The sequence below is a fragment of the Orussus abietinus genome, unplaced genomic scaffold, assembly GCF_000612105.2.
Source record: "Orussus abietinus isolate OABI.00-Male unplaced genomic scaffold, Oabi_2.0 scaffold47, whole genome shotgun sequence".
NCBI classification, from domain to species: Eukaryota; Metazoa; Arthropoda; class Insecta; order Hymenoptera; family Orussidae; genus Orussus; species Orussus abietinus.
In genome coordinates, this window is record NW_019396019.1 from 467,276 (window position 1) to 494,865 (window position 27,590).

The window sequence follows — 27,590 nt, forward strand, 5'->3', positions numbered from 1 at the left end:
TTGTCGGCCCGAGCCCGCTTGTATGTAAACAAATCTAACGATCGATTCTCATCGCCTTTTTTTTCCTATAACCCACTACCTCTCAACAATTTTCGATTTGCAAAGTGTGTACCTTTATTTCAAATATTACTAGACCGGAAGTACTAGTGATCTCGTTTTTTTATAGAGCAATGTCTACAGTTATTACGAGTGCTGCATACCACATGCACAAAAGGTTAAGCCCATTGTCCCTAGCAGCGTTGGCTCTGGTTAGGCCAGAACTATATATATACATAAGTACACGCCCAGCATGAAACGTGGATCAAGTTTCGAGAGGTCCACCAGAGAACGGCACGGACGGAGACGCGCAGTTCGCGTTCGCGGTTCCTCAACTGGGTCGTGCGGTAGCTCGGTCGGTGGCGCGCCCTACCTTCGTCGGGCGTCTCCGAGGTCGCTCGGGCATCTCCGGCCGATGATTGCCGAGCGCACATTACTATTTTCAGGCACAAGAAGGCACCTCTTGACGGGTTTTCGATAAGCGAAGGGCAGCGGTGCTCGCGAGTTTTTTCTTTTTTAATTTTGGACCCTACGCGACGGCAGATGCCGAAATTCTAGTGGCAGCGAGTGTGCGCGCGCGCGGTTATCGCGGACAATGCTGGAGCGCGTCTCGGCAGGTCTTGCCTGACGGTTGTGCGGTGCGAAGATGAAAGAAGCTCGTCGGGCCGAGCAGCTGATGGCGGCCGAGTGCTGTTGGAGCCCCCGTGTCTCGCGAGTCTCCCGTTGCCGCGTCCGCGTCGAGTGAGCGCACCCGAGACGACCGTGCGTGCACCCCCAGCCGGCCGGTGCCTCAACGAGCGGCCATCCGAGCCACCCTCGAGCCACGTTCCGGCCGACCCAGGCGGCTGCCTAACGGTGCTCGACTCGAAAGCGAGCGCCGAGCCTCCGCCGGCCACCGATCGTCGGCGCGACCCGACGCGCTAGCTAGGCCCGACCCGAGCAAAACCCGGGACGCCCGCCACCGCCCCGAGTCGGCCCCGAGTCCGACCTAGGTGTGCTGCTCCAGAGACCGCGGCGGCCCGGCTGCGCCCTGGACCCCCGGGAGCGTCCTGGTAAGCTCGATTTCCGTCTCTAGGTGCACGGCCCGTGGCCGAGCCCACGACTCGGCCGTCTCCCGACCGTTCCACCCGGCCCTCGAGGCTGACGCCGACCTTGGTGTTTCCGGGCAGCCCAGGTCGCCGACGCGGAACTGTTCGGACTCGGCGGTTCCGCCTCCTAGACCGCCATCGTCCTCCTAGAGCCTTCGGGTCCTGCAACGGAACAGTAGGTTATCGACTGGACTACTCCCGGTGGTTCCGTCGGTGCAGTGCCTCGTCCTTGTGAGTGCAGTGAGCTCCTCGTCGTCGCAGCCTCCCTCGGCTTCGCGGAATGCTGCCTCGTTCGAGTGGGCGCAGTCTCCTCTAGCCACGCCGACCGCTGCTACGACGCAGCCCAGGAACGAACGCAGTCCCACGGCTCCTGCGGCTCCCTCCAGCTCCCGAGGTGTCTCTGCCAGCTCCAACATGTCATCCGCGACCTTTGTCGACCGAATAGATCCGTTCGCCAAGCGATCCCTCAAAAAGAAGTCCAAAAAGTCGCAAGGTTCGTCTCGCTATCGCAGCTCGCAAGATGTGGAGCTCCAGCAGTTGCCGCAGCTCAAAGGTAAGATTCGCAGTAACGCTAGTTCGACGTAAGTTCGAATACGTAACCTTAGATCGGCTGCGTATTTTATGGGGAAAGGGAAAGAAACCTAATGAATATACGTACGTATTAGGATATCGGTTACCATAATACTCAAAATACTCCTTCCGATAGTGGAATACTTATCGTGCAACGATACCGGTTTTGATAGAAGTAATTGTGGTCATTTTGATATTCTAGTTTGTTTACGCTGTTTCAGGTAATCCCTGTCTTACGGAACGTCATTCGGTTTCCTTTTTGCATGCGTTAAACAAACTCTGTCAAATCTTGTCCCTGTGGATACAGAAGCATATAGGAACCTCTTACATAATTTGGTATAACAGCTATTTATGAAAGGAGTAGATCCATGTAATTTCAACGTGTGAGACATATAGCTTCGCTGTCATCTGGAGGCAAGCTCGTCCTATTTTTGGACCTTACACTTTGTATGCGACTTCCATTAATCTAGGGTTGACATTGTTGCATATCCTTTGATAAAACGGGGCCATGAGTTTATAAAAGGCAATTATACCCACGTATATATCCAGATGAGGACTTTTCTAACATTCGAAATATACATCCTGAAAATGGATTTCAGTGTCGACAGAAAATGTCACAGGGCTGTCGACACTTAAATTTACAAGTAGCACGGGGGCCTTCCGCTCTATATAAATAAGCTATTCTCAAACGTGTTTCCACTCGTCTACCCGCTCCACGTGAACTCAATAAATTTAAGTTCCCCGAGCATAACAACAACAACAATTATGAAGCCTCCAAACGCGTAATTAGCAATGTCAGCGCGCCGATAAGAAATCCGTTTCACGTAGGAAGTCGATATCTCGATTAACGCCAAGTGTTGCACAATTCTGACAGCCCTAGAGGTCTTTTTTTATTTCTACCGGAAGCGAAGGCACGTCGATGCACAATTGGCAATGTGTCCAATGCTGCCGTAAGCAACGACGACGGCTATCACGGCCGAAAAGCCAACGAGAAGCTAATTAATCGAAGATCGTACATCTCGTCCCCCGGTGGAAAATGTTAACGCGGCTCGTTAAATCGATCTGCACTCGGCAACTTTTTTTTTTGCAATGCATTTTCCCATCAGGCTGCCGCCGTTGTGTCGCGACCGTTCGATTTAATTGCAAAGCTCGTTACGTATACCTCTGGCATTACTTCGAAAGCTTGGATTATTCTTGCCCTTTATCAGCACGCGGTACGAATTTATTTCCGGGATGCGGAGGAATGCCAAATGCGGCTCTCGTTAGCCGTTAAAATTTCCGACAGATACGAAAGCTATTCGAATGAATTAATCCGAGTAAAGGCCCAGTAACGGCGAATATTCTTTGGGATTTTCACCTCTAGCATTCCTATCTCCTCTTTGCGACTTTAATTGACATAAAATAACGCCGTCACCAAAACGCACGGCGTCGGGAGAGGACGAGGCACTTGGAGAGACACGGGCTAGAAAGGATTTGAATAACAGATACACTCGCGTTCTGACATTTTCTTTCTTCTCTTTTTCTTCTCTTCCCTCCTCCCACTAGGCCGCGAAACGGGTAATGAATATTCGCGTGGAGTTTGCACCGATTCGGAGGGGGGGGGCATTAACGAATGCATTCGGTTTTTATGTACGTACGCAAGACGCGACAACAAAACGCTTATTGTTCCGCACATCGACGTCCAGGCTCCGAAAACTCCTGGAACGCGTGCATCTGCATTTTGCGCCTTATACCAATGGCGAGGTGAATATAATCGCCGAGGACCGGGAGATTCTAAATCTAATTCCACCTCGCGATGCCCGATCCCCCGTATACATCCATGCCAGGCGTTTAATCGATCGAGTCCCCGGGCCCTAATTGTCTAATTGAATTTCCCGAGTGCAGGAGAGGCGCGGGACTTTCAGGTAAATAATCGCTCCTTCCGAAATTCCTCGGGGGGATTTTCACGCGTGGCGACACGATTTCGGGAATCGAAAACCGGGGGCGCGGCGGGAATTTCTCAAATTCCAATTTCCGGTAATAAGATACGTGAATCCGACGGCCTCGAAATTGCCGGGAGCGGGCGCGCCACGTGGTCGGCAAACGTCACTTTAACGGCCCCCAGGCAGCGACCCCGATATCGACCTGGATATCGGATTTCACGATTTCTTCTTAATTTTCTCCCTTCCTCGTTCCGACTTATTGGGGGAGATGGAGGGGAAATAAAATAAAGGAAATATTGAAAGCGGTAAGACCGGCGGGCGCATCCATGGAGCTGATACACCGAGAACGACATTTTTTTTCAGCCAAAGAAATATTTCTTTGGTTTGATATTTGTTCTCTCGGATCTTTTTTTGTACTTTCTTTCGTGTTTATCCCAAATAGGGCAGTCACGAGAACATGCTGGAGGATTTGTGCCACGCTTGCGCGGTAAAAACTTCCGGGAACTTTTAGAGAGAGAAGGGACCTCCTCCTGACAACCCCACTCCTACCTATGTCCTCTCCATTTCTATAAGTTCTATGAGCGTATCGATGGACGATGGGCGATAAGGGCCCGCGAGATAACGCGAGCTCGGGTCAGTCGGCAACCGCGACCCGGCCGCGAATTAAAGTTCGACTCGCGTATATTATCGACCGAGCCGGTCCAAGAAGCTTCGTCGAGTCCTCGATCAACGGCGCTCCGGCGATCCGCGATAAGCAGGAAGGATGATCTCCCCGACACGTGTAGATCGGAGCGGATGATAAATCACGCGGGCACTCCATGATCGATGGGGAAAGTAGGCAAATTACGGGACACCCGACCGGGGGGTCCTGCAGGTGCGAAGGAAACGAGGACCTGTCCTTGCGATACCGTATCTCTCCTCGCCAATTTTTGCCCCTCGCTGAAAAATCGGATTTTCATTTTTTCCGCTCTCACAATCATCAATAAATCGTCGTAATTCCGAAGAAATATTGCATCCAATTTATTCGATCTTCTTTGATTTACATTTTCTTTAAGTCGAATATTAATATAATTATTCTTTGGTTCAATGAAATTTTTTTTTCGCGAAGTAGGGGGGAGATGTCTATTTTTTTTCTAGTCTTCTCTCACCGCGGCCGCGCGGGTCGTTCAGGATTCGGCTCCGAGGAGGATGCTCGAAAATAACCACGTGACCCATTAAGTGGCATCACGTTCCCCGGCCACTTACGCGATCGACGTGTCCTTGCCGACGAGTCGTTCACCTCGATCGAGAGGACCACGCGGGGGTACACGCTGGCGTAACGTACGCGCTCGGCTTATATAAACACGTGCGTACCCTGGCGCACGCGTGCCCGCTCGCCCGCGGCTCCGATTCGCGGTAATCGGGCGCGTAATCGGACGCGTAATCGCCCAAACTCCGATTAGCCGGTAACGAGCGTCTCGGACGAGTCGATGAGCGAGGGGGTGGCGTTATCGATCGAAGGGATGACTCGAATGGGAGAGATCGCGGATATTTTTGGAACCCTCGAATAAAGGTTCTCGTTTATAACGTTCGCGCTACGCCGAGGTGGAAATTATTTACGAGGACCCCTTCGGGGACCTTCCTCGCCCCCGTGGAGGCCGCCGTTTCCTTTTCCCCGCGCGATGCCTTATCGAATCTCCGCGGAAACTCGTTACCGGAGAGGGCCGCGCGCCCTTTCGGAACTTCATCGATCGAGAAAGTTCCTTCCTTCCTTTACCTCGTACTTTTCCTCCCCGGTCGGAAGGAGGAATTGCGTTTTATCTCCCCGGCGAGATTCCCTTGCACCGCGTTACCGGTCGTCGGCGGTCCTTCCCTCGGCTTTAAATCTTTCCGCCGGCCCGGGGCACCTTTGACCGACGTCCGCGGGACGTTAATTATGGAGGAGGTCGACGCGCCGCGCACCCCCGACGCCATCGACCACCGGCACGCGTGGGTTTCGCCTCCCTGAATCTCGAGCGACGTCCTCGACGTCCTCGACGTCTACACCGGACCGCCGTTATCGATTCCCCGTAGATGGATTCGAGCGCGGCCTTCTCCTCGATTCTCGATTCGCGGACTTACGGGGGCGGCCGCCATCTTGGCCGCGGGGCGGTCACGTGACCGCGGCCATTTTGAACGGTTTCGCGCCGCCCGGGTAGCCTCCCTCGGTCGCCCCCGCCAAGGGGGTCGACGACCTCTCGGCGAGTCGCCGTCCGATCGACGGCTCGGTCACTGTCAAGATCGCGTCGGCCCCGGACCGTATGTATCGGATCTCTTGCTCGAAAATTTTCTAGAAGCCCCCGGAGAAAAGAAACGTCGGTCGACCCGAAGGAATATGCGTGAAAAATTTTCATTGAACCGAAGAAATATTTTGTTAATTCGAGGAATAATTATTTCACTCGAATACCCTCGGATGAACGAGATGCGACGTTTAATCGGAATTGGGACAATTTATTTCAATTAAATAATTATTAGTTCTCTTCTTACACCGCGATGCGAGGTTTAGGTGCATATGGTCCAAGGGTCCCGATCGGAAGGTCGCGCGGCCCTCGTTTCCTTCCGGAGGCGAGAAAAAGAGACGGGTCGCGACGCCGTTCGAGGCGATGGGAATTTGGACCGTTTCACGGTCCCGGGATGAGGCGACCCGCCGCCGATCGAAGCCACGGTCGAGAAAAGGTCGAGCGCGGCTTTGCCCCAGTCCGCGCCCCTTTCTTCCTTCCTCCTTGACCCCGATCGGGCCGCCTTGATATTGAACTCGATATCGGGCGAAAGCGGACTCGGCGAGCGGGCAATTAGTCCCCGAGCTAGCTCCGCTCGCTGCCGACTGGGCGACCTTCCCCGCCTCTCGACGTTTACGCGAAATCGCCGAGCGACCGGCACCGCCGGCGCGACGCCTCGAGGTCGAGGTCGCGACCCGACGCGCGGCAGTCATTGCCGAGGTCGGCCCGGACGGCGCACGCGGATCGCGCGTTGACTTTGCCGATTCCCTCGGAGCACCTCCGGTTCGATCCGTGAAATTTGTGGGGTTAATGTTCGATTTTTAATTTTTTTTTTTTTTTTTTCAATTGAAATTCAAACACTCGGCGCGACGCGCAAGCGGGAGGGTAGAGGGAGAATATGGAGGTGTTTGTTTCTTTTCCGTTTCCTATTTCGATTTTATCTCGTGGCAAGAGTTTCTGGAGGGCTTCCACCGATGTACTCGATACTCTTCATTTCGATCGCGTGGATCATTGAGTTCGCGCGAAGGATGCGCATAAAAGTGCCGACCCTCCGGAGGGCAAGGACCGATAAGGTCGGTAAGGTCGTAACCCGCAGATTTACGAGCCGACGTAGGGAGGATTGCGTCACCGTGACGTCACGGGCGATTACGCCCGAGTTGACGTTCAACCTCCGAGGACTCGACTCGGCGACCCCTTCGATTGCGTACAGAAATACCGTTCTTACGTTTCTCGACGGGAGAGATACGGTTCTTATTTTACTTTTTCTTTTTTTTTTCTTTTTTTTTCCCCTCGACTTTTCGTTTTCATTCCCTCCTCGCGGAGGAAACGGCGTTTCTCGCGGAAATCGCCGGGATACCCATTCGCTCGTTAAACCTCTTACGGCGGCTTTTTAAAGGGAACGTAAGAGGGATCTGGGTGAGGGCGGAGATAGAGAAACGCGGGCGGAGTCGATCCTTGACCCGCGGAAGGGCTCCCCATTCTTTTTCCCTTACTTTCCAACTAGTCGATATAATTCGAGATTTCGGGAGGACGTCGAAACGAGGAGTCCCGAGTGTCCCGTCGCCCTGGGAGGGTGAGGTTGGGTCGTCGATCGGTCGCGGGGAAAGAGAGTCAGTTTCGCGGCGCTTTGTTCGTCGAGCCTAAATATAACCTTGGAGGTTAACCGCCCTCGCGGCGGCCGCCGCCCGGATGGGTGACCCGGGGAAAAATAACGGAAGGGACGAGGGAAGGCGAACCGGAAATTCAACTTCGGCCGTCCGTCCAATTTCCAAATTGCTCGACTCGTCGACGAGGGGTCGGGGACGCCCCCTTCGGAAAATTAGGGCCGATGTCGAGGCAGACCCGGAAACGCCGACGAGCCCCGTACGTACGCAGAGACTTACGCGGGTTCCCCGATGACGTCATACGTTGGGTAACCTCCCCCTCTACCGCTCTTCCCCCTCTCCGGGCCACCTCCGCGGGATGCATAAAGCCGGCGGAGCGATGCGGGTCCCGCCATTCCCTCGCTGTCCCTCGAGGTGCGCCCGACTCGCCGCCTCTTGCTCCGCTTCGCGCCGTGAAAGCGAGAGAGAAAGAGAGCGGCGAGTCAGGTGCAACCGAGGCGGATGGATTCCGCGTTCCGTTCATCGGGCTTCCATCGATTGCCTCTCTTCCTCCTAGGCGGAATCCGCCTCCTCCGCTCTATTATTAAGCGACGCCGATAAGGCAGCGCTCTTCTCCTTTGTGGCGGTCGCGGCGAAATGATGAGGGGAGAAAAAAGGAAGGAGATCGGCGGATCGTCGTTGCCTCCGTCTTCGGGCCGGGACGTATCGATGTATCCTCCGGGTTCGTCGTACGCCGACGGGGCTAGATGGGTTAATTGGATCGAGTAAATCGGAATAACCGGTGCGAACCAAGGAGCAGTTGGACGGGGACGATCAGCTGGTGGAACCCGGAGATCCCGGGAACCCGTTTCGGCGCGCCCGGGTACTTGGCACCGGACCGTGGCGTTTTCCATCCTACGGCGTTACGCGTGGTTCGGTATCGATTACCCGGGACCTTCGACGAATTCTTGCGGTTATTATTTATATACGCGTATATATGTGTTTTTTTTTCTCAGCTCGTTTCATCCGTTTCGTACCTTCGCGTTTGACGGGGATTCGGGGGCGTCGCGGGCAATCGAGCGGCGGGGCCGTTCGGGCACCTGGTGACCCCCGGGTCGCCCTCGGGCGGCGTAAAGCAGAGGAGAGCAGAGCAGAGAGACGCGGTTGCCGCCGGTGGGAGTATTGATCCGGAATGCCGACGACCGACCGCCTAGAATGCTCTCTCCTTCGTTCTCGCGCTCTCGTTTCACGCCGCTAACGAAAATCCCTAACCGCGATCCCGAGCCTAGGGGCCGCCTTCCTCGGGAGCCCTTTCCTCTCCTTATCTGGAGCATCGATCCTCCTCCGACCTCGTTATCGACGGTATCGACTGTCCGGCAAACGCGGATAAGCCCGAGATCGACCTCCAGGTCTCGATCGTTCGCCTCGTAGCCGTCCCTGGTGGAGGGAGATACCTCAATTTACGCGGTTATTTATTTTAATTTCTTTTTTTTTTTAAGGCATTTGAAATAAACACGTATTTCTAAAGGTTCTATATCCTAGCTTTTAATTCCAATATTTTTCCTTTCGGCCCGACGGAATTTATTTGCGCGATTTTTATTCCCGCTTAACGAATCCACGTGGAACGGATACTCCGCGGTGGGACGCCTGTAATTAGTAAATCTCGAAAACGTGAAACGAAATTTCTCGCCTTGCTCTTTGACACCGATAAGGAGGTTCCCCAGTGCTCTCGCGAGGCGTTGCGAGATCGGATTCAAGGGTCTCGTTCGAGAGCGCCGAGGTGGGCGCGGTCTCGCGAAGTCGGAGGTTCGAGCGAGAATGAGAGGCGGGCGAGGCGACGCGATGCGTTCCGACGCCCGGCGGCGCCGGTCGCGTGCGTGCGCGCCGCCCGGCGCGGCACGCGTGAAAGTATCGCCCTTTATGAATGGAATTATAAATACTAGACGGGCGCCGATAGTGCGTGCCTCGAGGACGCGGGGGCGCCGTCGCCTCCGAGCTCCTTCCCGCCGATGCCACTTATTTTTAAACGCGAGCTCCGCGACAATTGGACCTCCTCCGCGCGAGCCATCGTCGAAATGTAGTACTTTTTTTACCGACTCGTCTCCTAGAACGAAGCTTTAACCGCCCCATCGAAGGGAATTCCCTCGAATTTACGGGAAACCTCCTTCGGGATCGCGACAACGGCGGCGACGTCTTCTCGGATTAGCCGGCTCTCAGGCGAGCTCTCTTCTTCGCGGAGGGATAAATACCCCCGTTGTTGGGTGGACAAATAGAATCCGGGCAATTACTCGGCAAATAGTCGCACGGTCCTCCTAACGTCCGGAAGGTGCTCCCGCCCGTCACCTACTGGCTCGAACTCGACCTCGACTCGTAAACGTTGGATCGGGTCCTTTTATTTATTTTACCTCCCTTCGCGTGACGTTCCCCCGTCCCTCGTTTGCCTTGATTTTTCCCTGAAATTTTCAAATCGTCGCTCAGGAGTTATAGCGGTCCCCCGAATTCGACGGGGCTGAAGAGCGAAGGGGTCGACGCGAAAGGGGTGCCCGAAACCGGAGGGTGCGACCTCGCGAGGGGTAAGGGCGGAGTCGGTCTGCTCGGCTCAAGAGGGGCGACATTGAACCCCCGCCGGAAGTGGGGCAAACCGTGTCTTGTGCACCCTCGGCGGGTACACGTATACCGGGGTGCGTAAACGCGTACCCGCGCCGAGCACCGAGGGGTGCAGGCTTTTTATTTCAAAGGTACGGCCGCCACTTCCGACCCTCCGGGAGGGGTGGTTAACCTCCTCCCCCGGGACCGACCCCCCGACGAGTGCATAAGATATCGCGGGGGCGGCGGGGGCGGCGAAGGAGGCACCGAGGAGAAGAGAAGCAAAGTTCGCCACCTGGTGAATCGATACGCCCGGAGGGGAGGGTGGCGCGAGAGAGGCCGAGGGAGGGCGGCGAAGGAGACGCGAGAGAGACGGAGCCCTCGGGACCCCCTCGGACGAGGGTGGACCGCGGGCCGCCCTTTGCCTCCACCTTGCCTTCATATGAATGAAAGCGTTGTGCCCTCCGACCCTGCTGCACCCTTGCCGGGTTGCACCCCGCCGAAGTGGGAGAGGTTGCAAAACTTGCATCGAGAAGGAAAAAAATCCATCCAACCGGAGAGAAATTTCTTTGAATGGTCCCACGGAAATATTTGGATAATTCCAAGGGTAATTATTTCACTAAAATAAATTGCCATAATTTCCAATAAACGTTGCGTGCAATTTATCCGAGTTTATTTGAGATAAATTATTATTCCTCGAATTGACAGGATGCGTCTTTGGTTCAGTGACAATTTTGCTTTAGGGTTGCAGCAGAGTTCTCCCTCTCTGAAATTCGACCCTTTTTTTTGTCGCGCAAATTTAATTTCTTATATATATATATTTTTTTTTTTATTCAAGTCATACAGAGACAACGTCCTTTCATGTCGAGGAGCGTAGACGCAACGCGTTCTCAAAACGCGTCCCTGAATGCGGCGGGGAGCCCTCTAAACGACCGCTTCGTGCGCGTCCACGTTACATCGAAGGACAAAACGAATCTCGACTCGTTACGTCACGACGACGACGACAAACGTCCGCGAACGGCACCCAACACGAGGGCGGATTTCCCTGTAGATGTGCACTCGCATACGGCGAGGACTTTGCGAAGCCCGATACCGGGCCCGGCATCAACGATGTCGAGGCAGTTGTGCCAATTTCCTTTCATTGAAAGTACTCTCCTCCCCCCCCCCTCTCTCTCTCCCTCTCTCTCTTTCGCTCTCTCCGTCCGACGGATTCTCGGGCGCTGCGACGCGGACGTGTACGTGCTTTCTCGTTACGTAAAAACGTCCACGGAAGAGACGGACGTTGACGCGCCGGTAGGAAGCGTTTTTCAAACTTTCCGCGATAGTCCAGAAAATGCGAGTCGATTTACGCGCGAGAGCAAACGGGCGGATACGCGCGTTGGGTGGTTCCACGCGGACCAATGCCGAAAATGAATTTTCTTCTTATACCCTTATGACCTGGACAGTGGTCAGCTTCGACGATCCTCGCGATCGGGACCCTCCGTCCTCGTTTCCGAGGACAGTGGAAGCGGCGGGGTAATTACTCCGGTAACTTCCGCGGATAATGAGGATTTAACGCGCAACACCGCGAGCGCCAGGGGATATCCCCGCAACGAGCGTCGGAGGGGCGAGAGGGCTCCGTCCCCGGGGAGGGTTAATTAACAAAATTCTAACTTAAATCCGAATAACATAATCCAATTAGAGCCCGCCGAGTGGAATTTCTTCCCCCGGAGTGTATCTCGCTCCCCTGGCCGCTCTCACAATTAGAGCCCCGACAGAGGGCACTGCAGTTATTCCCGGTACTCGTTACTCCGCGTGCACGCAAGGGCCTGTTTAATCCGTTAATTAATCCCCCCCCCCCCTTTCCCCGTTACGCTCTCCAGCTGGCTTTCTTCCTTCTCGTAAATCGAACCCGCGGACGTAACGAAGGGTCGTCCACTCGCTCTAGTGTCCCGGACGCCCCGGAGACCCGTCGATATTCACGACCCACTTCTCGCCGTGGGTGATGCGCGACGTACGCGGAGAGGCGGCATCGCGAAACTTTGAGAGGGCGCCGACTCGTCGGTCGGCAAAGTTGGTCGCGTCGGTACCGGGGCGCGGGGGACCCCGGGCGGCGATCACGCGATTCGCTCGAAAATAGCCGCGCGAGAAGAGGGGAATGCTCCGAGACGCGATAAGTCGGTCGGGAGGGAAGCTCCCCCTCCCCTGAGGGAACGACCGACACGCGACTTTCGGCCGGCGCGGAACGCCCGGAACGTTGTGGTCCGGTCCCCGCCGACTGACGTAACCTCCCGCGGCATCGGCCCAACGGGGGCGGAATCACCCCGAGCGCGTCCACGCGGAAAACTGACCCCAGCGGCGCTTTACCCGATTCCACTCGTACGACCCCCGTGCCCGGGGCGACGACGGGGACCCGGGAAACCCGACGAAAGGATAACCTCTTGACCGTTTCGGGGAAGACGCGACGCGACGCTTGATCGGGTCTCCGCAGGCGCGATCCACGCTTTGCGCCGCGCCGCGCTAATGCGGCGTGACGTAACCTGACGCAACGCCGACCACGTGACCGAGCACGTGGTCCGCGACGCCAGCGCTCGACGGAGGACGGAGGAACCGGCTGGACGTTTTATGACAAGTATTGCCGTTCCGTCGAGGCTCGTCGGAAAGAGGGGAAGGGATGCGGCGAGTATTTGAAGGAAACGCTGCAGCGTTTCGACGCGACCGTATTTACTTCTCCACCCGAGTCCAATATCGTGCGATCGCCTCTCGCGCCCCTTTGCAGGTTATGCTCGCCGTGTGCGCCGCGAAGCGTTTACTAATCGCTTCCTTTGCGTGAGATACGGCACGCGACTTTGCGTACGGCGATTGCGACTGCGAAATGTTCGTAATCATAGGACGGGGAGTCATGCACCGCGCCGATCGATTCCAGTCGGTTTTCTTTTATCTTTTAATGGGGTAGTCGGCTATTTTTGAGTTGGGGGTAATTCCGGGCCCGACGTCCCTAAACGGAATTTCTTCCGGGTTATCGCGCCCGTTAATCGTAATCGCGCCTATTCGCGGACGTTCCGCGGCGGCGTCGTCGACCTCGCCGTTCGTTACGTGCCGCGGAAAGTTAACTGACGTAACTCGACCACGTGTCGGCCGAGATGCTCTCGAAGCGCGCTCGAGGATGTGGTACGCGCCTCGCTAAACGGCTTACCATTCACACTTATTGTCCACACTCAAGCTCTTTCACGCCCCACGAGCCGCATCCAGCACGCGACTTTCAACTTTTACCGAGTACAGGGCCGATATTGTCCAGGAACGGTACGACCCCGTTCCGACGTCCGTCTTCGGCCACTCCATGCCGGGGATTCCTCCAAAACGTTCCGAGAATTATTTTCCATCACTTTTTTCTAATACACATTTGCATATGTATTTTTTTACATCCTCCTTGTCAGTCTTGCAGCCTTAATTTTGGGGCTCCTTGACCTCGAGAAGGGGAAGAAGCATCCCTCTTTGGGAAAACTGAAAATTGAATCGCGACCGATTTTAGAGCCTTGCCATTTCCACCTCAGGGAAAATGACGGATTAAGGCAAGGGTTTAATTTCTCTTCGATGAATACAGCGCCTATGCGAGGAACGAGATGAAAATCGAGGGAGGATCTCGAGACGGTTTCGAGACCTTCTTTCGTTATCGCTTTTCCCCTGTTAATTTTTATCGCCTCGGTTCTCGACGCAGGACGAGCTTCGGCTCGATCGCGGGGTGTAAGGGCTTTTCATTTTCCCCGGGACACCGGTGCTTTTGTACCTCCGAACGGAGGTAGGCATCCCGGGCGACTCGGTCCCAATTATTTTCAATCCCGCGAAGCCCCTCCGGGGGAGATTTATGAATTTGGCCCGTCCCGTCGCCATTGTCGGCGCTACCAGCGAATTCTCGACGCTCTGTCAAGATACCGTTGACGATCCGCGAATCGCGCCGATAATTCTCCCTTTTTTTTTTCTACATTCCATTGGCCTGCCGAAAATGGACCCGTTCAATTTTATTATGCGACAATTTTGGATCTCTAATTGCCTTTGGAGTAATTCCGTCGTGGTCCCTGGTGATGGATAATTTATTGATTGCGATTTATAATGTCGACTTAATTGTCCTGGGAATTGCGCGGCGAGTGTAGAGATGCGGATCGACTAAGTACCGCAATGTACGTACGGCTGGTCAATAATTTAGCGGCGAACCGCACTATATTCGCGATTCCGCGAACCGCGGGATATTTTTAATGCTTTATCGGCCACTTTTCACCCACGATTCTTCGCGGGGGGCAAGGTCGATAATGCCAGGGTGAGAAGGAATCGCGGACGGACCCTCGACTCCGTCCGACGACACGTGGGAGACCTCGACGTAACGTGCATTTTTATTTCCCTTTCTTGCCCACGTATATGAAAAGTTTATTTCAATGGTAGAAACGCGATTCCCCTGGGGCTCCTTCGTGCGAGCGTTTTCTCTCGGTTGCGCGTTTTCGGCTCTCCTTATAAATATTAATAAAATCTTCCCCCGTGACGTTGCACCATCCGGTGCAACGATCATTGCGATATTCATCCTGCAATCGCGCCGAGGGAAATAGTTCTTACCCACCGCCGATTGTTGCATGGACGATCACGAGAACGAAGATTCTTCGCTGAATCGCCGTTTTTTAATTCAATCTCTTATCTCGAGATTAATTCCCGGCATCCGCGCGGCGGAGGCGCTTTTTCGTAGCTGATCTACTTTGTGTCCGGACCGTGTAACATAAGACTAAACGACGTTACGGACCCAAAATAACCGAATCGCCCTGCTGACCCCGCTACCAGGAGTAGCGAACTTTGTAGCCGGAATTGACTAATTAACCTAATAGACGATTGATTATCATCGATGAAATTCAGGGTAAAAAAAAATGTCGCGCGGATAGTTCAAAAAATTGCATCGTTCTCGACGATGGTAATCATCGATTCGGGGATCTCATTTCCTGGTTTTTCTCGCCTGTGCAGATGTCACGCCATCGGAGCAGGAGGAGCTGTTCATCAGGAAGCTGCGGCAGTGCTGCGTGACTTTCGACTTCATGGACCCTGTAGCTGATCTTAAGTGCAAGGAAATCAAACGCAGCACCCTCAATGAATTGGTCGATCACATCACAGTGGGCCGAGGGGTGCTCACCGAACCCGTATATGCCGAGATCATTAAGATGGTAGGACTGCTGGCCACCGTTCGGCGATCCTAATTTTTCATTTTTTTCCTAATATTGCAGGGAGTCCGGGAAGTCTCGACCACGAAGTAGTACAAGGAGATACAACGCCATGTCGTCCCCACTTTATGGGTTTCGCTTTGCGTACCTTGATTGCAAAATATTAAAAACATTTTGGGTAATTTACAACGGTAGGAAATGCTTTGCTCGCGTAGGATCGAAGTTTCCTCATCGTCCGCAAGTGGCGCTCGGATCGTTGGATCCAGGAAAATCTGAGCTCCTGGGTCCCGATTTTGGGTTTACTTTCTGTGGAACCGAACATCGGCGTTATGGCTCCTTGAAGTACTTCCTGGTGTCGACGAAAAAGCGGGAGAAGCCTCAGGGGCCGTCATCGATCGCCTCGTTTTTACTTATCCGTGGATTATTTGTCGCTCGCTCGATGCTTCGTTCGTTAGCCAACGTCACGAGGGAAGGTGGGGATTTAACGAGACTTTTTTTTTTCTGTTTAAGAAAGCTCACGTCCCGCCAGCCTTAATTAATAGGGTTAACGGGGCAAACGGGGAACCGTTTCTGTAAAAAGGGACGATCGATGCGACCCGAAGGTTACACGTGTAACGGAGACACACGGACTAATAGTAAAGGTTAAGGCAGGTGGATCGATTAAACGGGAATATACTCCTTTTCAGATTTCGGCGAACCTATTTCGCACGTTGCCGCCCAGCGAAAATCCGGACTTCGACCCCGAGGAGGACGACCCGACCCTGGAGGCGAGCTGGCCCCACCTTCAGTTGGTTTACGAGTTCTTTCTACGCTTTCTCGAGTCCTCGGACTTCCAGCCTGCCATCGGTAAAAAGGTTATTGACCAAAAATTCGTTTTACAGGTACGTACCACCGTGGTTATTGTTTTTTTTTTTTTTTTTTTTTGTTAAAGCCAAACGTCCGAGCGCGACCGGTATTGATATGTGCACCGTCTCTTTCTCGTTGCAGTTGTTGGACTTGTTCGATTCGGAAGACCCTAGAGAAAGAGACTTCCTGAAAACCGTTTTACATCGTATCTACGGAAAGTTCCTCGGCCTTCGAGCCTTCATACGCAAACAGATCAACAACATCTTCCTTAGGTAGCTATATAATTACGTCCGTTTAGGGCCCGAGGTAATTACCCATAAAAGGGTGATCCTCTCCGATTTTCGTGTAACTTTGATATATTGACGGGGTGGAGTTCCGGGGGAGAAAGGGGAAGAAGGAAGACGTCCTCTCCTGAGGGGTGTCCTGGGTGTCCTTGTTTCTCCCTGAATCCGGGTCCTGAAGTGGACATCCGTCGGTGCCATTCGCGATGCGGAAGTTCGTCACCATGAAATCAATGGGACGTTCACGTTCGAGTTAATTGGTCGGGGCAACGGATGGTGCAGGAGTTTGGGAACTGCAAACTTCCGTAGCGTGCCGCTTTGCATGGATTTCCACGAGCCAGACGGCACCTAAGTGTTCGGTTTTGGAGTGTCACGGGGTGTCTTCCTCTTCCTCCGAGGTCTCCGTCGAAGATTCCGCGACGTACATCCTGAATTTGATACTCTAATTCCCAAAGTTTTGGTACTTACGACCACTTTATCGCCACAGGTTCGTGTATGAGACGGAACACTTCAACGGGGTTGGCGAACTCTTGGAGATATTGGGCAGCATTATCAACGGGTTCGCTCTGCCCCTTAAGGTCGAACACAAGCAATTCTTGGTCAAGGTACGCTGGGTGAAGTCTTCCGTATTTTACTATTTGGCGGTTACGCCCAGCGAGTCCTGCACGTCGAATTTCTTAATCGGCAGGTGCTGCTCCCGCTCCACAAAGTAAAGTGCTTGTCGCTATACCACGCGCAGCTCGCTTATTGCGTGGTGCAATTTCTGGAGAAGGACAATACTCTGACGGAGGCAGTTATAAAGGGCCTCCTTAAGTACTGGCCTAAGACTTGTAGCCAGAAGGAGGTTATGTTCCTTGGGGAAATCGAGGAGATACTGGATGTCGTAGAACCTAACCAATTTGTTAAAATACAGGAACCCGTGTTCAGGCAACTCGCGCGTTGCGTGTCGTCACCCCACTTCCAGGTAATTCGTACTTTCCTAATCGTTCGTTAAGTCGCACGGATTATAAATTCATCCCTCCCTCAATTTACGCGGTATAATTCTAACACAATTGATGTATTTCTAAAACTTAGATCCACTGGCATATATTTCCAATATATTTCCTTTCGTCCCGACAGAGTTTATTTACGCGATTTTCATTCGTGGAAAGCGAATCCACGTGGAACGGATACTCCGCGTAAATTGAGGGACGAGGGTGACGTTAAAATAAATAAATCGTTCCTGCAACTAACCGAGGTCGTGCGTTTCTCTTTCCAAAGGTCGCAGAAAGAGCGTTGTTCTTCTGGAACAACGAGTACGTAATGTCGCTGGTGGAGGAGAACAACCACGTAATAATGGGGATCATGTTCCCCGCCCTGTACAGAATCAGCAAAGAGCACTGGAACGCCACGATCATAGCCCTTGTCTATAACGTTTTAAAGACCTTCATGGAGATGAACAGCAAGCTTTTCGACGAGCTCACCGCGAGCTACAAGTCCGAGAGGCAAAAGTAAGTGGCCCGACTGGAGAATACCGTGAAATGTACGCGCGCGGTAATTTTTTTAATAGGAGGGCCCGACCCGGGGAAAGCTCGCCGAGGAATTTAACGACGATTTGACGGGGTCCTTTGTGCTTTTAGAGAAAAGAAGAAGGAGAAGGAAAGGGACGAACTGTGGAAGAGACTGAACGAGCTGGAGCTAGAGCGACGTGGGGCTCTCACAGCCGCCTCTAATACTCCAGTTCCTGCCATTACAGCACCCCCGACACGAGCCCGCCCCTGAGCTGGTAAATATGGCACCGACTGCCGATTTCACGGCAACGAGTAGAACACACACGGTAGAACCTTTCTATTTGGAACAGCTCTTGTTCGCAGGCTGATCTCGTTTTAACGCGCGAGTTTGGGAAGGCCCGGTTCCCGTGGCTTGTGTGTTCCTTTCGAGATACCGGGGTGTACTCGTGATTTCATCGAATCAGGGTCCGGGCGTAACAATTGACATCCATTGAAACTAGAGCGATTGCCCGAGAGAGAGGTCCCTTTCGATTTAAATCCGACGATTGTATCCCGCGGTGGTAATAACGCGATAACGACATTAGCGAATATCAAAGGAGGAATTTCGCTTCTTGTTGTACGGTCGTATGTACGAGAGAGGAAATCACGCTGTTCTTTGTGTTCGGCTTGTCGAGGGGCACGCACGAGGAATGCAAAATTCGCTGTCACTCTTCTTCTTCTTCCCCCCCCCCCCCATTGCTAACGCTTAGGGTTTCAGTACGTTTTAGCGCGCATACGATATCTGCTTGATTCGTTGTTTTCGGTCCAATTGTTATTAAATCAAAGATCGATCGTGTTTCCCTGGAGGAAGAACCGAGATTGCGTTCGGCATGTGGAACTTTGGAGAACGTGGAGAGCGACAGTTTTTCTCGGGTATTTTACGGTTCACCTCTTTTCTTTTGTAACTTCATAGAAATTTTCTATAGTGTACATATCAATGGGGATCTTATGTTTTGTATGATTAACTTAGAAGGTAGGTGCATTTCGTAGATAAAAAAAAAACATTGAATGTCTTCACGCCCTTAACGCGTTGCACCGAATAAACGACGTAGCAAAAAAAAAAAAGAAAAATGATCGTTGCTCTGAATTTTGTTTCCTTTTTTTTTAATCGTCCTTAGCAGTCATCCCTTCCGATGACTATTAATCAAGATACGCAAAACTGTGTTTGTTAAGAATCGTAGCGGTACCAGATTCGTAGGATTACCAGACGAGGACAGTATCAGGACGAACGGCATAAACTGTCTGGAGAACGTAGAGCATTCACGATATTAAGGAACGCATGTTTATATGTATATGTATGTAAGGACATTATTCCTACGAATTGAAACACGAGAAATCCACTTGGCATATTTCTGTGATTACGATAGCAAACAAACTGTTAAACATTTTCTATGTACATTCAACAGTCTCATAAATGTATTCCTTTATGTATAAGTATTCAAATTTTAATAAAGTTAATTGTATTTGAATGTGGACTTGTCTTGGTGAAAACGGCCTGCCAATCGTAAAACCGTGACCGAAAAGCACTAGTACTTACGCGCGCTTACCTACAAGAAAGAAGCATTGTTCCAAATAGAGGTTCGTTTGAGAAGCTTATTGAAGGAGAAAAGAGAGGAAAGAAAAAATTAGAAAGATCAGATTCACGTAATAAAAAGAAAATGAGCTCTCTCGGCTGCTCTCAACAGACTCTCCCTGCAACTTTATCACGTTATGATCTCTCTTCTGTTGCAGGTGGAACGACGTTACCACCAAGCTGCCCACTTGTTAGTCCTTAGTTTACGTCGATTGTCCATACACTACAAGGCAAAAAAAAGCAAATTATCGTTGTTAGCGAGAACAAAGGTGTCCCACGCGATGGCACTCTTGACGTAATGTAACAATTCCTTTCGTTAGTCGCGCCCGAAAGGCCGAGCCGAGGAGAGGAGAGAACTATCGGAGGGAGCGGTAATAAATCCATTTCTCGATCCTCGCGAGGCCGCGGCGACCGATCGGCGACGTCGAAGATTTCTTTTTTTCTTTTTTTTTTTTTAACGAGTCTTCGTTGTGTATATTAATTTTTCTCTCCCCCCGTTTCTGTTACTTTCTTTTTTCCTTCCCTCTTCTTCTGTTTTTAACCCCTTCGACGGCAACTATTTAAGTTGTACGGTGTACTCAGTGTCAGCACATAATACGAGGATGTCAGACCCTTCTTTTAAGGGGATACGAAAGTGTTATCTAAAGTCAATAGTTTATGAAACTTTTCTCCGAAATAGGTGTGCCGAATCGTTTCAAACCTTGCAACGTGAATATAGACGCTATAAAGAAGGTTTCTACCCCCGTGAAATTCAATTCTTTTTTTTTAATGTTAAAAGTACCTATAAACAAATTTTTAAAAAATTGAAATTTAGTGAGTTTCAGGACCTCCCTTGTAGCCTCCGTATTTATATTGCAAGGTTTGAATCGATTCGGTACACCCGGTTTGGAGAAAAGTTTCACGAACGAGAACTCTGACGCCACTTTCGCATCACCTTAATTAACCCTTTACCGACCGGGGAATTTGGAAGTAAATGGTGATCGCGGGCATCGCAAAACCGATTGATAGGCCTCCGGTCGGTAAAGTGTTAAGGTTCGCCGTGTCCCGTGGGAGAGGACGATCAAGGGTTGGGAACGCGCGAAGACGATCGAAGGACTATCGAGAACCTCTCTCGGATTTGTATCCTCTGGTTTCTTTCTCCCTCCCACTCCTCGAGTCGTCTCTTCCTCTTCTTGCACCGGGAGCCGAATGTCGGGGGGGACCGGAAGTAGCGGGGCGACCACCCCCCGGAAGCTCGCCTCGCTCTGATCGTCGTCCCCGACAACCAGCAGGGGCGTTGTTTGAAATGTATCATATATTCGTATTGATGATAACGATAACTATAACAAAACATAATAAATTAGGTAAAGTATATATATATATATATAAAATATATATAATACAGTATATTATAAAGATATATAGTAATACCGATGATACGACGGAAGTCACGTACACTGAGAGAAAGAGAGAGAGAGAAAGAGCGAGCGAGCGAGAGAGAGAGAAAGAGAAATATATATATACACGGATACGGAACACCCGCACACGTGCGACACCCTGAACACACGTTAACATGTACACGAGAATTCGCGGTATATATATATATAAATAAATATATATAATAAAAATGTGAAAAGAGAAAGGAGAAGCGCACGTAACCGTGCACCGACTCATGTGCTACCGAATACTAATATTGCGCTGACTGCATGCCCGGGCTCTCGAGGAGCGACCTTTTTTCAAGGACGAGCGACGAACCGTAGGGATATGCCAGCACCGCATAAAGTAACATTAACGATTAATAAATATCGAGAGAGAAAAAAAGAAACCATTGAGAGTGAGAAAGAGAGCGCGAGCCAGCGGGAGAGAAAGGGAGAGAGAGAAAGGGGAACGTAAGGAAATATATGTTGTTTTTTAAATAAAAGGAGAGAAAAAAGAAAATACCGAGAAATAAAAGATACGCGAGGGGCGAGTATACAATAAAGAAACTTTAATTGTACCAAAATATCCATGGTTGCTTATAAATATAAATAAATAGTAGAGATACAGTGCATAAGATTTATTCGGAGCTGTGCTCCCACCAACCACCGTAAAACAGTGTTACGTGGGATCGTTTTTAAGGTTTTCTTACCATTGCATAATTATGCCGGAATAAATAGACGATGTTAAGGATAATTAACGCCGAGGTGACGGTCGCCTCGCGAGGGTCGGGGACGATCGTTTCCCCTCGGTAATCGTCGTCGTAAACATGTCGATCGCTTTGTAATCACTTCTTTCCCGTTTTCGTGGTGCTCCCCTCGTTTGTACGCTTTTCGGTCGCTTCTAAGGAGGCGCTGCGTCGGAGTCGTTAAATCGTAGAGGGCGAATTGCATGCGAATCGCCGATCTGTTAGTGCCACTCCTCGAAGAGTCAGAAAGGAGAAATTTCTGCCGTGTAAATGAGTATTTATCGAGCGAGCATCCAATTTCACTCACGACTGTCGCCCGCGTACACACACCCACACGTACACTCCCCAATATATGCCACTCGTTTACGTATATATACATATTATATATATAAATACATCAGCCACGAGTAGCGAACCGAGAAGATTGTTTTACACTACTATAATATATTTTTACTGTTTACCATTAGGTTGTATCACTCGTGACGATTAATTCTCCGTTCGCAGAGCTCCCTGTACAAAGAACTAATAAACAGTGGAATCCAAGGATGTGGTCGGGATAAAAATGGGGGAGGTTGGGTAGTCCGACGGAAATTTTATGGAAAAAAAAAAATATGATGTAGCCCTGGAGGAGAGGCCATCAAAGTGGCAGAGCGAATAAATGGTCCAGTCCCCACGTTATGGTCTCGTATCCGTAGAAAGTCGCCGCGTTTACGGGAAAGGATCTCACGATGATGACGGAGGAGCCCCTGAAGAGGCAGGTCATCCCTCCGGCTCGGCACATTTTCCAGTAACAGTCCATCATGCCTTTGTAGGACGGATTTTTGAAGTCGTCCGCCTGCAGCCGCGACTTTATGTTGTCGAGCGGAACCACTGGTATCCAGGAAATCGCTCCTGTACGAAGAACGACGCCGAAGCGTTTCGTCGAAACTGGAAAATAATATAAGACTTCGTTTCTCACCTGCGCAGCCACCTGCCAGGAGGACCTCAAGAGTTCCTGGTTTCCAGTCCATCACGCTACGGATGTAATGGCGCATGTGCTGGTACGAGAACACGTAAATGCCGCACCCCACGACGTCCCTGTACTCGAGGGTCGTAATTGCAACCGTGTTAAAGGAGTCCCGGATTTTCCTAAAATTAATCTAGGGAATTAGGTGTCGACGGACCTGTACAGCATCGGCACGATCCCCACGTAGAGGCCGCGAAATCCATGCCGGAAGTACACGTTCCTCAGGGTCAGAAACGCGCTGGGCCTTCCGAAGTACCTTCGGCGAAAGCAGTTTTCCTCCTTATGGTTTTAAGGAATTTACACCTGGATATCTCGTGATTAGAAGAAGGAACCGCGGGTTACCTGTGCGACCCTCGGACTCGCCTCTTGGAGAGCGCCTCGGCGGAGAAAATACCTTTCCCCACTTGCATCCTTATTTTGACGACCTCGCTGGGGCACGAGGCGAATACCTGCACGAGTCCACCCAGACAACCCGCGGTCAACGTGTCCCAGTGGTAGCCTTTGCTCGTAGGGAAGATCTGCACGTCGCCGTTCCCTCGCAGCTTTTGCAGGAACCTCAGGCTACTCGCGTAGACGCCGAAGAAGATCGAGTTCATCAAGCCCGAGGTCAACAATGGGAACAGCATTCCTCGGTACAGGCCAGAAATCTGCGATTCGCGTAAGTTACTTATTATTTCGTCGTAAACGCGATTTAGGAAAGTAATAATTTTCGGCCACTCGTCGACGTACCCCGTCCTTCTTGAAGACGCCGATGGCGACCGCCATGCTGGAGAAATTGTCGTTGCGGAGCACAATTTGTTGGTAAATCTTGACAGTGTCCAGGGGGTGCCCGACCAGTAAACCAGCCATACCTTGAGGAGATTCGTTGTAAAACCATTTTATTCAATAAGGGCCAGCGAATTGGTTTAAATAATCCTCTTAGCTTTTCACTTTACCACCTCCCCATCCGGCGAAGAAGTCGAAAAGTGTTTCCATGAGATTTCATCCCTCCTTGGTTTTAGCGGTTGGGCTTTGCTATTAAATGACTGTGACGGTGTCTTTGCGGTCCAATCGACGAATCAAACTTTTTGGAATTAGAAATATTGGACGGAATGACAGCACGTCGCGAAGCCCATGGCTTGAGAGACGTTCAGATCGCACGTCTGCAGAGAAAACCTATTTACACGCGGGCAAAACGTGTCCGCGCAAATATGCCATACCCAAGCCCTCTAATTGAAATAGGATTAAAAGTCTCAAGGAAACTAACGTTAAGCTACGACCTCTTTAAGGCTGCAAGGCAGCAAATCAGTGCAAAATTGCATTACGTGGGCATAGATTTGCGCCCTGGTACCTGGACGAGAATTGAAATAAGAAATTCTCGTTCGAATTTACTCGTTTCCATTTTTATTTCGAATCCGTTACGATACAATGGGAAAAATATGCTTTGACATTAGGCGCGCGCGCTCCTTAATGCTTAACCTAATTTAAATCGGTAAAATTACAAGAGATTGTAGGAAAACCCGGACGTCGTAACAACCGCTGGTAAATTCTGACTCGGATTTAAATAATGAAAATAATGAAAACGAGTCGAATTTGCCGCCGGTCGTTGCTCGTCCGCGTTCTCGACTTTGGAAGAGATTCTCTACACTTAACTCGATTATCTTAAGTACGGTTAGACCGGATCGTAAATTTGCTGATTGCCTCTGTCGAGTCGTTGACAACGGGATTATGCTGTCCGCGTAATGACCTTTTTTTTTCCCTTTTATTACATTAGTAGATGCATAAGCTGACTAGCAAGTTTTACAGATCACAGGTGGAAGGGTGCGCTGCACATCCTGTACGTCTTCGTTACTCGTAAGAACATGCCGCGGAGGTATCGACTTTCAATAATTTATTTAAACGTAAGTTCTCTTCCCTGCTTGAGATACTGTACACAGTCGGATATAAGTACGACGCGTTGCGCGAGAGCACTGAGATTTTTTATCTCTTCCCAGCTAGAACCACCGATACGATGTTGTCTCATTATTTAACGCAATGCCTTTTTTTAAGCAGGGACGGATACGACGTTGAAATTGCTTTTAATCCGATCACGTGAGTAATATTAATTCTTTACATTATTATCACTTTGAAATAACACGAACGTCTGCATAAAGGAAAGCTGTTTAACCTCCTGTCATTCGTGGTTGAGAATTCATGGATTGAACGTGTCATGTTTTACAACTGGAGTTGACATTATTCAGTCACGTGGGTTGTTCTAGTCGCTTAACAATTTATGCGATAAAAGGCAGTCTGGGACGTGATTCGCAATTATTTCAACCGAGCGTGTAAAATTATTTGACACGATTACGAACACACAATCGAAGAGCGAAACGGATAACGAACATGCATTACCTTTTTTTTTTTCCATAAATAATCCGTTAAATAGAATCACATTGTCATTTCAATTGCTATTAATTAGAAACGAGGATGCCTAAGTTACAAACACTGACAAGTTTCGAATTTTTCCATAAGCCAAGCTAGTGGAATTATTGCACCCTATCGCAATTGACGCGACAATGTTCCTAAAATTAATATACAATCTAATAATTGCGAGCTGTCAATTATGACAGAAAGAAAAGTACCACCCCCGTCGTATGGTTCGACCGAGGATGATCAGTGCAAAATATAAGTACACAAGTAACAACAATAATCGAATGAAAACGTAGTAATATATATACACGTTATTCTAATAAATAAAAACGCAAGTAGACGGATGTCTTTAGACACGTTCGTTGCAAAATTACGATAATTCCATGTAATCGCGATTTCCCTGCGGCTTCCCTATGTTAGATAAGGCTAAATTAGTGTACAATTGTTGCGCTCGCCTTTCGCTTTCGGATAAGCCCGTGTCAAAGTCCTCAGTGCACTCTGAAACGTCGTCGCAGCTTTTTAAAATTTAATAAAATAATTCTGCCGGCCGACATTCGACGCATTTTAAAACGATCGCCGACAGACCTGAAAGAATTGACACGCGCTTATCTTTTCGCCGGTTAACGTTAATCTCGTAGTTGTGCCATGAAATGTTAAAACATTATACTATAAGCATACGCGCGATTAAAAATGCATCACAAGTAACCGTTTCATAGCTGCCTGAATCAGTTTAAACAATTTTTAGAGCTCTTGACGATCGGGAGTCAAAATACATGCTTGCATCACAATGTGCAAATCGGGGGGTAAACAAGCGTAAATGGCTCGGGTGTTTGCGACGTACTGGTTGCTGAAAAAGCGGCGAAGCCAAGCATCGCTAGGGATAAAAAAAGTAAGAAAAAGTCCTAGTTACCGCATCAAATGTAGACGGAATTCCATGGATGGATGTGGATATGCGGAATTGAGTCAGCATATTCCGATTTAGATAAATAACTCCCTGTACATCGAATGCAGCGTTACGCCCTAGTTCGCTTACTCTAGTTGCACCTCCGTAGCCCAATGAACGATTGCACACGAATATCATTCGATTAAGTGAAAATTTACACTATTAAGTTCACTTGCGATTCGGAGAGTGCACCGAATTGTCGCCGGCACACCGGCGGTGGAGTATTGTACTTTGAAACGTTATTTACATGCACAAGAACGCAACTCGGTAATACCTAGACTGTGCAGTACTAGTCTTATGCAGGAACTCAATAAATATGTATATAAGTATAAATTACTTTTATAACGAAAATAATACCCGGCGCTATAACGTCAGCCGGTTTACTAGACACCTCCGGAAATAATAATTCGGTTTAGACGGACCTTATGCAAATAGATCGAACGGTTTGCAATAACATTTACAGAATGGTTTAGTCAAAGTATTCATATAGCTCGTTACCTCTGCCATGACTAGAAGCGAAACAAGGCAGTTTATGGTAGCGTTCCTTTAACGTTAGCAAAATGTAAATAAAGAAGAAAATTAATAAACGGAAGAAAACATTGTAAATAGGAACCTCGTCTATCGAAATATATTAGAATCTCAGTATCGTTGTGATAATAGCGACGACGAGCGTATCACTACTGCACCTATTTACAGTGCGAGATCTTTAATCCTGTAGGCCTGCGTAAGTGCGTTAATTAACTAGATTACGCTATAAGCTGTATCCAAAATATTTCTCGTAACGATATAAGCTTCACGGACATCCATTGCAAGATTTCACGGATCGGCATACAGACGCCATTTTGCGGAAAAAGCGATTCGATAGCATTCCAAAGACTCGGTCGAGCCAGTTATAATTATTTAAATATCGCAAGAGGATCGGAAAATGTGAAGTCGGAACACGAATCGAGCTACGAACTCTTCGTTGACTGAGAACACTGAAAATGCATAATTCTAGCGCAAATCACTGCGATTCTATTGGCGAGTAAGGCTCGAAAGAAGCGCAGAAGCGTCACCGATCACTCAGAGTGTCCTTGGAAAATTGTCTTACTCCATTTTCCAGGGTTTCCATAAGGTTCCCTAGACGACCCTGAATCGGAGATTCTAGACTAGTTCATGAAAATTCATGTCGGCCTTGCGTTCAACGCACAATTATCAGGGCGAGTATTGACTTCCTTCTGGAGCCCTGACGGAAGGTCAACGCACTTACTTTGTAAGTCGTTAACTCGTCTTTCCTACGATTAACCGACTGCATTAACGATTGCGATTCTAATTGCAGGGACTTCAGGGAAGTGCAATTAGAAGCGCAATCGTTAATGCACTCGGTGAAGAAAAGCGGTCCAAGAGGAGATACGCTCGCGATTAAACAACCGTGGAGTTACGTGCGCGGTGCTTTGTTTGGCCTACTGTTGGACTGATTGCACTTGCATTGCTCGGTCATTGTTGCATTCGAGTGCACCCTTGACGTGATGTGCGGAAGAGAACCCAGAAGATTGGGTCCTCGAAGGCTGCCGGCAAATCCGCTTCTGCCCAAGAAGCTGTGGGCGCAGTTGTACAGCCTCGTCTGCAGAATCAGGACGTCGTCGAGGTCCTCCTCGCTGGAGCATAAATAATTAACCAAATTTATTATTGAATTTTCCCTGAAC

At 50.2% G+C, this 27,590-nt stretch overlaps 3 protein-coding genes across 6 annotated transcripts in view; 1 reads left to right on the forward strand and 2 right to left on the reverse strand.

The window, feature by feature from the left end:
• The first annotated feature begins 447 nt into the window (after positions 1-447).
• LOC105695345 (serine/threonine-protein phosphatase 2A 56 kDa regulatory subunit epsilon isoform) lies at positions 448-19,656 on the forward strand. The gene is made up of 10 exons (XM_012416844.2): positions 448-1,088; positions 1,206-1,677; positions 15,003-15,199; positions 15,883-16,077; positions 16,184-16,314; positions 16,811-16,928; positions 17,012-17,287; positions 17,584-17,813; positions 17,943-18,088; positions 19,584-19,656. Exons 2-9 carry the CDS (start codon positions 1,539-1,541, stop codon positions 18,082-18,084), a joined length of 1,428 nt encoding a protein of 475 aa, XP_012272267.1. The 5' UTR covers positions 448-1,088; positions 1,206-1,538; the 3' UTR covers positions 18,085-18,088; positions 19,584-19,656.
• Positions 19,657-20,282: 626 nt separating this feature from the next.
• LOC105695201 (solute carrier family 25 member 45) lies at positions 20,283-23,423 on the reverse strand. Its single transcript, XM_012416554.1, has 3 exons — positions 23,304-23,423; positions 22,969-23,221; positions 20,283-22,579 (listed from the first exon to the last, which is right to left on the reverse strand). The coding sequence occupies exons 1-3, from the start codon at positions 23,421-23,423 to the stop codon at positions 22,206-22,208; spliced, it is 747 nt and encodes a 248-aa protein (XP_012271977.1). The 3' UTR covers positions 20,283-22,205.
• A 511-nt stretch (positions 23,424-23,934) lies between these two features.
• LOC105695316 (tubulin polyglutamylase TTLL5) overlaps positions 23,935-27,590 on the reverse strand; it is a 28,319-nt gene continuing 24,663 nt past the window's right edge. For 3 of the 4 annotated variants that reach the window (XM_012416786.1, XM_012416789.1, XM_012416788.1), the window contains exon 15: positions 27,323-27,542. In XM_012416786.1, coding sequence (XP_012272209.1) covers positions 27,323-27,542 — 220 coding nt within the window. Of the gene's footprint in view, positions 27,543-27,590 lie in introns of all 4 variants that reach the window. The other variant, XM_012416785.1, reaches the window with a different exon arrangement.

Excerpts from the sequence above, each read along its gene's own strand:
- LOC105695201 (XM_012416554.1), bottom strand. The coding sequence starts at position 23,423 with ATGGCTGGTTTACTGGTCGGGCACCCCCTGGACACTGTCAAGATTTAC. Across the intron at positions 23,222-23,303 it reads GCGTCTTCAAGAAGGACGGG|ATTTCTGGCCTGTACCGAGG; the intron begins GTACGTCGACGA and ends CGCGAATCGCAG. Across the intron at positions 22,580-22,968 it reads AAGGATGCAAGTGGGGAAAG|GATGGACTGGAAACCAGGAA; the intron begins GTATTTTCTCCG and ends CATCCGTAGCGT.
- LOC105695345 (XM_012416844.2), top strand. The coding sequence starts at position 1,539 with ATGTCATCCGCGACCTTTGTCGACCGAATAGATCCGTTCGCCAAGCGA. Across the intron at positions 16,078-16,183 it reads ACCAAAAATTCGTTTTACAG|TTGTTGGACTTGTTCGATTC; the intron begins GTACGTACCACC and ends TTCTCGTTGCAG. Across the intron at positions 16,929-17,011 it reads ACAAGCAATTCTTGGTCAAG|GTGCTGCTCCCGCTCCACAA; the intron begins GTACGCTGGGTG and ends CTTAATCGGCAG.